The sequence below is a fragment of the Gobio gobio genome, assembly GCF_949357685.1.
Source record: "Gobio gobio genome assembly, chromosome: 17".
NCBI lineage: Eukaryota > Metazoa > Chordata > Actinopteri > Cypriniformes > Gobionidae > Gobio > Gobio gobio.
The window spans coordinates 4,538,128-4,551,528 of NC_137110.1; the positions used below are offsets into that span (position 1 = coordinate 4,538,128).

General features: G+C 46.2%; 1 protein-coding gene across 1 annotated transcript; it reads right to left on the reverse strand.

The window, feature by feature from the left end:
• Nucleotides 1–11,158: 11,158 nt before the first annotated feature.
• Nucleotides 11,159–12,094, reverse strand: LOC307140704 (odorant receptor 131-2-like; the record flags this gene model as incomplete). Its single annotated transcript, XM_079840374.1, has 1 exon — nucleotides 11,159–12,094. The coding sequence occupies one exon, from the start codon at nucleotides 12,092–12,094 to the stop codon at nucleotides 11,159–11,161; it is 936 nt and encodes a 311-aa protein (XP_079696500.1).
• Nucleotides 12,095–13,401: the final 1,307 nt, after the last annotated feature.

Here is a 13,401-nt window from a genome sequence, read left to right on the forward strand (position 1 = left end):
AGTTTGGGACAGCGCATCCTCGCTTTTGGACAGAAAGGTCGGGCAGCGGGCGTTCTCTTTTGTTGCAAAGAGGTCGAGCTCCGCTCTGCCGAACAGGCGCCATACCAGCTGGACTGTCTGGGGGTGCAGGGACCATTCTCCTGGGAGAATGAGGCCCCTGGACAGCTTGTCCGGGCCCACATTGAGGTGGCCCGGCACGTGCGCAGCTCTCAGCGAGCGCAGCGAGCTGTGTGCCCACACGAGCAGGCGTTCTGTCAGATTGCCCAGACCTCTGGACCTGACACCGCCCTGCCGGTTCACGTAGGACACCACTGTGGTGTTGTCCGACCGGACTAACACATGGTGTCCTCGTATAAGCGGGAGAAACTGCCTGAGCGCGTTCTCTACCGCTATCATCTCCAAACAGTTTATGTGTAGGAGTTTTTCCTCGCTCGACCAAAGGCCCGAGGCTGATCTGCCCTCGAAAACGGCGCCCCAACCCGTGGTGGAGGCGTCCGTCGAGATGACCTTGCGGTGTGAGATGGCTCCCATCGTCACTCCCCTCTGGTACCAGTCGGCTACTAACCAGGGCTCTAGGGCTGACACGCAGCCCTGAGTCACTCTGATCCTGAAGCCACCGGACGCCCAGGCTCTGTGAGGCACTCGGGCGTTTAACCAGCATTGCAGCGGGCGCATGCGCATTAAGCCCAGCTGGAGCACAGCCGCAGCTGAGGCCATACGTCCCAGCATCCTCTGAAAAAGCTTGAGAGGTGCGATTTTGCCCGGCCGGAAGTACGCAGCCATGTGCCGAACTTGGCGTGCGCGATGGGGTGACAGGCGGGCTGACATTGCCACAGTGTCCAGATTCAAACCCAGGAATGAGGTTGATTGCGTGGGCACTAATGAGCTCTTGGTCCAATTGACCGTGAGCCCTAGGCTGTCCAGATGGCTGAGCAGCATTGCCCTGTGACTGCGCCAGGATGAGCCAATCGTCCAGATAGTTCAATACTCGCATCCCTCGATTTCTCAGAGGAGCGAGGGCCGCGTCCATGCACTTCGTAAACGTACGGGGTGCTAGTGACAGGCCGAACGGAAGGACGGTGTATTGATAAGCCTGGCCGTCGAAGGCGAATCGTAAGAATGGCCTGTGACGCGGCGTTATCTTGATTTGAAAATATGCATCTTTCAATTCTAGGGAGATTAGCCAGTCTCTCGGGCGAATATGCGCGAGGATCTGCTTGGTCGTGAGCATCTTGAACGATCTTTTCATAAGAGCTTTGTTCAGACGCCTCAGATCCAGAATCGGTCTGAGCGACCCATCCCTTTTTGGCACGAGAAAATACCGGCTGTAAAAGCCTGACTTGCTCATAGAATGGGGAACCGGTTCTATAGCCCCTTTGCACAGCAGCGTGGCTATTTCTGCTCGAAGTAGATGTGCTACTTCCTCGCTCACTCTCGTCTCTGTACGCGCACAGAAGCGCGGAGGGCGGCGAGCGAACTGCAGAGTGTAGCCGTGCTTCACTGTTTTCAGCACCCATTCTGATACACCTGGAATGGCTTCCCACGCTCTCGCGTGCGCCACACGGGATAGAACGGCCTCCGGGCTCGAAACGCCGTGCTTCGCGGGTTTGACGGTCTGTATAGGAGGGGCGGGCGCAGTGCGCGCGCTCTCTGTGCTGTGGGCCAGCCGATCGCTCGCGATGGCTGGCCGCCCTACACACTGCATCTCTGCCGCTTCGAGCGGGGAGTGGCTTGTGTGCGGCCCTACACTCATCGCTCCGGCCACCCTGGGCGGAAAACAAGTGGTGTGTGGTGCGGCGCGTGGCGCCTGAGGCATAATGTTCGCGAAAATGTGTGAGCGCGTTTGAGCGGGCACAACTCTTACGCGTGGAACATGACCGGTTAAGAGTGGCTGTGTGACAGCGCGTGTGGTGGTTAGTCGTGGACGCAAACAAGCGGACACGTGACCTAACTCTAGCACTCGAGCGGCCGGTGGCCGCTTTATGTGAGTGGGGGACACGGGGTTTATAGTGCTTGTGTGCAGGGGTGAACACAGAAAAGTGGGCACATTTACTGCATTTGAAACACATACGGCGTGAGCCGTGCAACCAGAAATAATGAAACTTTTGTGATTTCTCTGGTTCGCCGTAAAAACGGCGGTTGTTGACAGGCGAGAAGGCATTTTTGCCGGCTCGTTGGCTGCGTGAAATCCATCTGCAGCAGCCACAGTGGTGGGGGCTGACAGGAAAGAGAGTTTTGACGGTGGTCCGGCCGCGGCGGGACTTAACCGTCGTTTCTTGCCTCTGGCTAGGAGGACTTTGGAGGCTCGGGCTTCAGCGCGATCCTAGGCCGGGGGCCCCGAGGTGGAGGCGGCTTACCACGGCTGGAAGAGCGCGATCTGGGGCGGCCGCTCGGTCTTCGCTGAGACGAAGGGGGCCGCGCTGGGCACTGCGCGGAGCTCGTTGCTGGCTGGTCACGAGGACGGCGAGCAGCGGAGCTATTGCTAGCGCCGGGGCGTCGAGGCAGGAAGAGGTTCATGGCCTGCGTCGTTTTCTGCACTTCGGAGAAACGGTCGACGATCCCCTTGACCGCTGGTCCAAAGAGCCCAGACGGGGAGAGCGGGGCATTTAGGAAGGCCGCGCGCTCTGTTTCTCGCATGTCCGCGAGCGTGAGCCAGAGGTGGCGCTCAGCTACCGTGAGGGAGGCCATAGAGCGTCCGAGGGCCTGCGCTGCGGTCTTGGTGGCGCGAAGGGAGAGATCCGTCGCGCTTCGCAAATCCGTGATTAACTCAGCGTCACAGCTTTTCTCGTCCAGGTCGCGGAGGAGATTAGCTTGGAGGATTTGCAGCACGGCCATAGAGTGCAGAGCGGACGCAGCTTGACCGGAGGCAGCGAAAGCGCAGCCGATCAGCGATGACGTCACTCTGCAGGCCTTAGACGGGAGGGCAGCCTTTGAGCGCCAACCAGAAGGCGGGCAAAGGTGCGCTGCGACCGCCTCTTCCACCGGAGGGATAGCGTTGTAGCCTTTCTCGGCCGCGCCGTCAACTTGTGAGAGCGTCGAAGAAGCCTGAGACGAGACCCTCGCGGAGAATGGCGCGTTCCAGGACTTTGCGAGCTCCTCGTGAAGCTCCGGCAGAAAGGGTGCAGTCCTGGAGGTGGGCGCACGGCGGCGACTGTTTAGGAAGCATCCGTCAAGTCGGTTCGGCGCTGCCACCTTGGGCGGGGCCCATTCGAGGCCTAGCTGCTCGACAGCCCGGTTGAGAAGGCGCAAAAGTTCGGCGTCCTCACCCGCTCGAGAGCGTCCGGAGCCCCGGACTGAAGAGGACGCGGAAGACCAGTCCTCGCTGTCGGAAGCCATGATGGAGCAGCTGTCGGCGCGTTCCGCGGCCGCATCCGCCTCATCCCCGGAGGCGGCAACAGAAATGGCGGCCTGGGGTGGGGGCGGGGAAGGCGAGAGTGAAGCGGGCGGGAAAGGTTCCGGCGAGCTTCTCTCGGCGAACTCCGGAATCCGCTGTGAGCGGCGCTTCTTTCTGCGCGGCGTGGCAGGGACTGGAGGGATATCATCATCGAACAGGACGAGTCGAGCCCGCAGGGTCGACATCGTCAGTTCTTCGCACTCTTGGCATCCGCCGGCGAGGAGTGCGGCGGCGGCGTGATCACGGCCCAGGCAGAGAGCGCAGATCACGTGGCGGTCCCCGGAGCTGAGCTGCGCGTGACACGAGCCGCAGGTGGAACGAGACATTTGTATCAACGCTCGGCTCTTTTTGTGAAAAAGTGTGACGCAGCGGCGACAACACTTTTGAGCGTAAAGGATATGGGCTGCCGGATAGCAGAGCAGGCACGGATGGCTGAAGGTGGCGCGATGCTGCCGGCTTCCTCAGGCGCTGTCCTCTGCTTGCTTGTCTGCGCGGTCACGGCGGCGGGTTCCAGATCCAGCGATGCGAAGGGCTTCGCTGAAGAAAAGAAAATCGAATATGCAGCCCGTGAGCCCTGCTTATATACACGTGGCCACGCCCCACCTGTAGGCAAATGAAGCCAGGTGGGCGCGAAGCGCCCTCATTGGTCGCCACGTCACGCGGGCTCACCGATAGGCTGCTGCAGTTGCCAGCAGAGCAGCCAATAGCATGCTGGAATAGCCTGCTATGGTCTGCCAGGCTGCCGCACTGCGTTGACAATGTTACAAAATTAAGGATAATTTTGGGTTTTTCAGAAATCTCGAAGAAAGAATACTTTCCCGTAGCGTAAGGAACTTACGCAATACGAGAGAACCTCTCGTAAGAGAACAGCATTTTTCAGTGGTTATGTAATTTGTACTTGGACTTGTACTTGACAGTATATGTTATCTGAACGATACCTGTGTGTGGTTGCTGTGATTAAAGGATGAGTTCACATCAAAATGAAAAGTCCCTGATATTTTACTCACCCCCATCTCATCCAAGATGTTCATGTCTTTCTTTGTTCAGTCGAAAAGAAATTAAGTTTTTTTGAGGAAAACATTCCAGGATTTTTCTTCACATAATGGACTTCAATTGTTGAAGGTCCAAATCAATGCAGTTTCAAAGGAAGGGCTTCAGACGCTCTGCACGATCCCAGATGAGGAATAGGGTCTGATCTAGCCAAACCATCGGTCATAAAAAAAAAAAACTAAAAAAAAAAAAAAAAATATATATATATATATATATATATATATATATATATATATATATATATATATATATATATATATATATATATATATACTTTTTAACCTAAATTGCTAATCTTGCGCTGCTCTGCGACGTGCTAGTGATTGCGCAATCACGTCGAAAACGTCACACTAGACGTAAACAGAAGCACCGCTGTGTTTACAAAGTGCACATGTGAAGACTAATACAAATGCCCTTTAGCAAAAAAAAAAAAGGTAAAACAACAATGTCAGACGATTTTGAAGTTGAAGATGAAGTGTTTTTTGGTAAAGGGAGTTTGTATTAGTCTTCGCACGGTCGCTTGGGGCGGTACTTCTGTCTACGTCTAGTGTGACGTTTTCGACGTGTTTGCGCAATCACTAGCACGACACAGAGCAGCGCAAGATGAGCAATTTAGGTTAAAAAGTATATTTATTTTTTAAAAAGGTTTTAATTTATGACGATCGTTTCACTGGATCAGACCCTATTCCTCGTCTGGGATCGCGCAGAGCCTCTGAAGCCCTTCCTTTGAAAATGCATTGATTTGGACCTTCAACATTTTGGTTGCAATTGAAGTCCATTATGTGAAGAAAAATCCTGGAATGTTTTCCTCAAAAAAACTTAATTTCTTTTCGACTGAAGAAAGACATGAACATCTTGGATGAGATGGGGGTGAGTAAAATATCAGGAAATGCTCATTTTGAAGTGAACTCATCCTTTAAGAGTCGCCTGTTTTGTAATTGTTTACATCTCAACCCTGAAGCAGATTTCATCCTTGTAAAAGTATTCATCCAACACGTTGTATTAAAGCAGAAAGGGTAGAGTAGCCTAAAAATATATTAAAATGACTTATTATTAAAAAACAGATATGAATCAAGAAAAAAATATATACATACTAAAATTCTCGAAATTTTGAGAAAAAAAATCATTACATTTAGAGGAAAAGGTTGAAATAAAATGTTTAGAAAAACTCGAGAAAAAATTAGTATAGAAACTCGGGACATAGCCGTCCAGCACTGAGGTGCAGAGATCTTGGGGAAAGCCATATTCTGCACTCAAGCGAATTATGCTGATGTTGAGGGGATGCAGGAATATGGGTACGCGTCGATGCCTTAAAGGTCCCATGGCATGGCATTTTTCTATTATTTTATAGTGTTTTCTGAGGTGTACTTATATTATTAGTATGATTTTTACATCATAAAATGTCATAATTTAGAAATAAAAGGCATTTTTTCTATACTGCTGTTTGCCCTGTGGCTGAATGCCCTGCTTCAAGAGGCGTGTCTGCTGTGAGACTTCAGTAAAAACGCCCACTGTTGTGATTGGCTGACATCTTTGCATTTTAAATGAGCGGAGGGGGCGTGGTTTAACGAGGCACGAGCAGGCACGAGAGTCTGCCAGAGAGACGGATGGACCTGTGTTCACTTCTCATCAGTTCTCTCAGCATGTCTCAGTTCAGGGTGAACTGTTGTAGTTACTAGCATATACTTCAGGTTATTAGTTTATTTCTAGTCGGAGGGGCTGTCACTCATGTCAGAAAGTTAGTAACTTTAGTAAATTATGGATCAGCGCTGACTCGAGACGCGAACCGTTTAGAACGATTCAGTCCGATTTGGTGAACTGGTTCGGTTCACTAAAAAGAACCGATTCAAAAGAATGATTCGTTCGCGAACCGGACATCACGGAGACGAAGCGATTGCTAACAAAGTTATTTATAGTAACTACTGAGTTATGAGAGCGCTGTCAGTCAGCGCGAGTTTGTGTTTGTATCTGAGAGTTCTGAATAAACACGAGTCCCAGTCACACCGAGTCCTTTTCATCATTATTCTACCAACTTTGTAACACATGCAATGTACCATTACAGCGAGATGAACGAGTTAGTAAGTGTTGAGTATAGCATTATTTCTAGATATGTTCCAATCATATGAATAGCGTCATTGACGCGCATTGAGTAACGTTACACAGCGCAAACAAAGACACAACAGCAGTAATCGAATGTAATCCAGTTTATTGTGGGGAAAGCTGGCTAGCCTAGCCGGATACCCTCACGCTTACCCCCCTTCTGCTTAATCTCACGCCGCGTTTGGTGCCTCCGCTGTGGGCCAGATGCAGTACTGGGGGTCGGGGATGTTGGAGGCCGAGCTTCGGCGTGCGTGAAGTTTATCTCTAAAGATGTGACTGCTGATGTTAAACAGAAAAGACTGTATGCACATTTTAGAACAGATAGACGCGACAAGGACGTACAAAAACACTGACTCACAAGATAGAAAACACGAAAACACCGTTCTGTCGGGAGAGAGAGAAGCCGCTGCGTGTCCACAAATAATAAATAATAAGCTACACATAAGAAATCAATGATCACAGATCAGAAGGAACTGAAGAAAGACTTCTGTTTTCATTTGTACATCCAAACACTGAGAAACTGCCAGTGTTCACTCGTTCACAAGTAACGTTGATGATCTCGAGTGTTTGCATGGGTGTGGCAGATTCTCTGGGCGGGGGAAAGGGAGGAAACCGTTCCTGCTTGGACGTCAAACCAGGAGACTTCAGGATTGGCTCGTCTGGCCTGTCATTTTCTCAAAGGCAGAGAGAGACAGCCAGAACTCGGTTTTACACCGATCAACATTTCTATCCACTTGGGGACAATATTCAGGCTAGGGGAACTCATATTAATGTTGAAATACCTCATAAAATGAAAATTTCATGCCATGGGACCTTTAAAGGCAGAGTGTATGCGGCAGGTCAGGCTGGTGCGGCGCTGCACACTATGGCTGTGCTGTAGGCCTACCAGGCCGACCTGCAGAAGGACTTGGACCAGAGACTTCCCCCTGACAGTGTTGGCGAAAGTTGCTTTGAAAAGTAATGCATTACAATATTGCATTACTCCCATAAAAAGTAACCAATTGAGTTACTTAGTTACTTTTTAAGAAAAGTAATGCGTTGCGTTACTTTTTCTCACCTGGGCTGGGCTTGATTTTTTGTTGTTGTTTTTTTATAACAAAAAAGTTATATTTTTGTGCAAATGTAAAGACCTCTTCATACTAAAATTGAAATAATAAGGCAGATTTTAATAAGGTAAAAATGCTAATTCATGCATGAACAGTAGAGGATGCAGCTCTGCTGTGCTGCTATTGTGGATAATGGAGACACAGGAGATTAATCTATATTAAAATGGCTCATTTGAATTCTGCCGAAGGCATTCAGAATATGTGTACTCGTAAGTGATCGTTTGTCTTTTTGTAATTTGAATAATAAATAACTTCTGTCCCTTTAAGACCTGACGCACGCATGGATCCCAAACACTGTTCCTGTTAGCTGGGCATTGAGACATTTTTGAGTGTATTTGACCATTAATTAGCTGGAAAAAAGAGCTCATTTTTGCACTTCTATGTCAGAGGCGGCTTTATTGCGTTATGTGTGTGTGCGCTTCAGATGCGAGCGCGAAATCTGCAGGAATTAGTAGAATTAACGTTATGTGCAACCCTGTGCGAAATTCAGACCGGTCACACCAATACTAACACGCTGTCATGAGGAAAAATCCAGTTCGCCATGTTCAGAGGGTTAAACCGGACTGAATGAGAGGAGGCGGGTGCGTCAACTCGAAAGTCATCATAGCTTGCGTAGTATAGACCCAGCTCCCAACCCAACTTTGAGAATAGATTAACGGCGATATTTTTTTATCGCCCGATAAGAGTCTCACGTTAACGCAGCACGTTAACGCCGATAACGGCCCAGCACTAGATTAAATGCATAAAAATATTTGTTATTTATTATAATTATTGGAGGTTTGCATAGTACTCTGATTTTGCATTTGACTGATTTTATTCATTTTGAGGAGTACAGAGTCTTTATTGTGCAAGTGAGATGAATAAATGCTCACATTTATCCTAGAAGTACAATAACCATCATGTTTACACACAATGCCTCTGCACTTACTCTCGATTTTTCTCAACATGGGGACAGGAGAGCTGTCAGTCAAATAATTGTGAAAAAGTAACTTGCATTACTTTTTTGAAAAAGTAACTCAGATATTTTGTTGTAAATTTTAAAAGTAATGTGTTACTTTACTAGTTACTTGAAAAAGTAATCTGATTACGTAACTTAAGTTACTTGTAATGCGTTACCCTCAACACTGCCCCCTGAGGCGATAGAGGAGCTGTGCCGCACCACAGATTTGGCTCTCCGAGCCACAAAGCAAACAGCCACTACAATCGGTCGTACCATGGTGGCTACGGAGAGCAATCTCTGGGTTAACCTGGCCGACTTCAGGAAGAACGAGAAAAACGTTCTTCTCTATGCGCCGTCAGAACTTTTCGGCACATCCGTTGAGATGGTGGACGGGAAGTTTAAAGAGGCAAAGGCGCGCTCCGCAGCTTTTAAGACCTTTATACCACGCCGGTCCAGGTCCACGCCTCAGCTCGCGAGGAGGTCTGGCCCGTCCCAACCTCAGGGCCGGAGACAGAGCCAGAAGGATAGCACGGCCACTCGCATTCCCCCGCCCTTGATGGATAGTGTGCGGAGGAGGCGTGATGCCAGAGGTAGAAGAAAAGATCTGGGGGAAGTGATCGAGAATAAACGCGGTCAGCGTTTTGAGGTCCCAGTAACATCGGTAACACCAACTATCGCAGCAAGCCTAGTGCTGCTCTGCTGTAGAGCAAGTACGAGACTTGCTACCGCAAATATATAGACATACTGCTGTGAGCATGTAAGACATGTTGCTGCACAATATAGCAAATATGAATCTATACAGGTGGAGCTGGGGAAAGTGGAGGGTTTCTAAAAGGGCGCTGCAAACTGCTACAGCAAACACTGACCAAATATTTGAAAGTTGACCAGCGAGCTCATTAGCATATGATGCAACAGGAACCAATCAGCTGTGCCCTGTAGAGAATGTGATTGCTAGCAGATTGAGTTAAGGACCTATCAGCCTGCGGCATCTAGTGTTTCATGACAGAACTTTGTATTTCTGTCATGATAACTGTCGGAGTGTTTGGCATGGTAATGAATATGACCAGGGGCATCATCGCTAGGGCTAATCATTCGAGGCTTGAGTCCCCGAAAGATTTAAGTCTAGCCCCAAATGTGTTTGTGTGTGTGTGTGTGTGTGTGTGTGTGTGGAACTGCGGGGAGTTTAGTTGAAATGTGATAGGAATTAAGTAAATGTTAGTTGTTTAAATTTAGTACGGTGCTGTCTGTTTACAGCCAGATGATGACTGCTAATTCAAATCTCTATCTCTGGCTTTGGCTTTCTCTGCCCATACATACACACACACACACACACACACACACACACACACACACACACACACACACACACACACACACACACACACACACACACACACACACACACACACACACACACACACACACACACACACACACACACACACACACACACACACAATGACTGATTTCAACACAACATCAGTAAAAAAAAAAAGAGAGAAAAAAGAGAGAGATAACAAACACAGAAAGTACTAGTTATATGAATCTTTAATTTTAAATATGAAGATACATTTCTAAATTCTTCAATATCGCATACACAGAAGGAGAACAATAAGTGTCTAAAATCAATGCACATGTTCAGTTGAATGATAAAGTTTACCCTCTTTAACTTAATGCTATTAAACTATTTACAAAGCAACTTTGATGAATTATACATTAATATTAACAACGAAAAAGATTGGGTGGTTTATTTGTCAGTCAGATGCACATGAAAGTGTTTTTTTGGTGTCCTGTCCCACGTTTTACAGAAAGCTACATGAAAAACTATGAGCAAGTGTACCAAGGACAAGCTGTTTAACTGTAGACATGCTTATTTCTAGATTTAACAATCTTAATTCAAGAAATCTTTGTTATCTTGCTACATGGACAGATCATTTCACTTGTTTTGAGTACCTTTTCCCTCAGCTTTAGTGTTTTTATCTTGTTTTTAGACCACTTTTTTTTGCAGTGAACACCAAATGTTGATTTGATTTACTTAAAAGAAGTTAAATGATAAATACAATCTATTTATGACATTATTTTTGAAAGCATCCTCACTTTACAGCATTTTTACACAAAGCTTTTCACAGTACTGTAGCTTTGCCGGTACGTTTCTTGAAGCGTCTTGGAGACGTTGACAGTTCTTCTGGATTTAGTCTCAGTTTGTTCATGTAATCACAGACTCGATGATGGTGAGATCAGATCAATACCGGCTGTTGTGCATACAAAAATCTCACTGGATTATTACAATTAATGGCAAAAGGAATGTTTGGAAATGTGAACAGATATTTCCTACTGACACACTACAGCAAAAAATATAAAGAACTGGCTTAAAACCATTTTTCTGTTCTGGTGAAAATACTAACATGCCTAAGACTTTAGCACAGTACTGTAGGCTATATAATTGTGGGATAAACACCAGATTACAGTGCCTTCCAAATTGTTCCGAAATGTATTATGACTGCACAAAAACATACAGTATATAAGCAAATAAAGAAAACAAACCAGAATAATAAAGTAATTTTTTGTTCATTGTTTGGTTGATTCAACCTTTGCAATAGGTAATTTACATGAAAAAAGTCCCTTTATATGATTAGAAAAATGTTTATCCCGAACACCATAAATCAGAGGCGTAAGAAGTCTTGGTACAATGTTTGTTAAAAGATAATTGAAAAAGAAAATTTTCTTCTGCTGTTCAGTAACAATTTGGAGATAAATTTTGTCTAACACAGGAGTAATGTAGGACAGCATACAGAGCAGGAGCTGTGCTCCATGTAACAGGATGGTGCTTTGGGCCTTTTTTGCTGAGGATTTATCAGCGGTGGCTCTTCTGGCCGCAATCATCACTCGACAATACGTGAATACAAGAATTACCCACACAACAGATGAGTAAAGCCCATTCATAAATTTGGTTAATTCTCCATGATACGCTGTGTTATAAAGAGATGCTGAACTGCAGACAGTACCAGTTGTAAAGTTAGATAAAGGACGAACGACTGAAAGGAGAATCAAGTCAGCCAATCCAGGTATAACCCCTACACCCCATATCAGAGAGATAAGGATGTACGTCCTGCGCACGGTGCAGATCTGATGGTGATGCAGTGGTTTGCAGATGGCGATGTAACGCTCAACGGCCATACCGGCCAAAGTCAGAGGAGTGTTCTTATGAGTTGTTGAGGCTATTATCAGCAGTATAACACAGAACGGGAGAGGTACATTTGGCCATGCAAAAGTCATCACAAAAAGAATTACACTGAAAAAAACCATGAGCATGTCATTGATAACCAAGTGAATGTATAATATATATCTCGGATCATTGTAGAAAATTGAACTCCTAAAGAATATGAATACAAACACTCCATTTATGGAGAGAATTATGACTGCAAGAAAAACGATTGTAAAATTTTTTGCAAAAGCATCTGCATATCTTTCTTGTACACTTAATAAAAGCACTGTAGAGTTCATTGCGCTTTTGCAGTGGTCAAATTCAATTTGATATAGGCCTAAGAGACAATCCTTTTTTCTTGGGAGGTAAGATTTTTGACTGTTGTTGTTGTCCCTCTTCTTTTCCTTAAAACTATCTTTATGGCTGTCCAAAGTACATTTATTTAACCTGATAGGAAAATTAAATGAGAAATCATTAGCAGGTTAACAATTATAAATACAAAATTAAAGACATTGCTGAAAGAGCGAACTTACTATTTGCTTAGTAAATTGTTTTTGCTCTGAATGTAAACGGACAACTTTATATGCTCATTTTAAGATGTAAAAGAGGGTGGAGATCATGAGAGAGAAAGGGAGGAGAAAGAAATAATGAGGATGGGAGTGAGGGGAGGAAAGAAAGAACTGACAGAACAGTTGTTATTTAAGTTTTTCCCCTTTGTTTACACTGTGTTCCTAGTCATCCCGTTTGAAATGTTGACTACAAACACAGAGGTTTTTCAGATTTGCCGTTACGGTGTTCTCTCAGCATTAACAGTTCTTTGCATCCTTTGGCCACTGGCTACAATCTGATTGATTCTTTAATGGAAACCAAAATTAACTCACTATACTGCTAAACATTTACTTTTTGAATTCTTGCATCCGGGAACAATACAAGTCGACACCATTATGACTAAAAGTTTGCTTAGAAGTATTCCTACAGTACTATAGCAAGGCGGTATTTGACGGTATTTGATATGGCAAGCAAATCCATAGCAGACTGGTGGGAGTGGCCTTGGATGGCAACACACCCAGTGCATTATGGGCGTTGAAGTTCTGTCAGTCACACTCAACATTGTGTCGAACCGACACCAGGGGCTGCTCTTGGGTGCCCCAATCATTTACATTTATGCATTTAGATTGTAGCTTTTATCCAAAGCGACTTACAGTGCCCTTATTACAGGGACAATCCCCCTGGAGCAACCTGGAGTAAAGTGCCTTGCTCAAGGACACACAGGTGGATTGAACCAGCAACCTTCTGCGTATCAGTTCTATGGTTTAACCCACTGGACCCTCTGATGTATTTAGAAAAGGCCAATGAAATTGACGAGCATGCCCCAGACATACGGGTATAAAAAACACCAGCATGGCATTGCTCATTCAGCTATGTTCTTCTGAGCCGAATGCTTGCGTCTCATCTAAGAGAAGCACATATTCCATTGACCTCCCTCATGCTCCTGGACCATATGGCACATATCAGCAGACTCTCTCTCTTCTCAGCACATATAAGTTTAGAGAGTTCCCCTGGGTGCTTCAGTTGTAATCTCTAAAGAGTCAAATTTCATCACAAG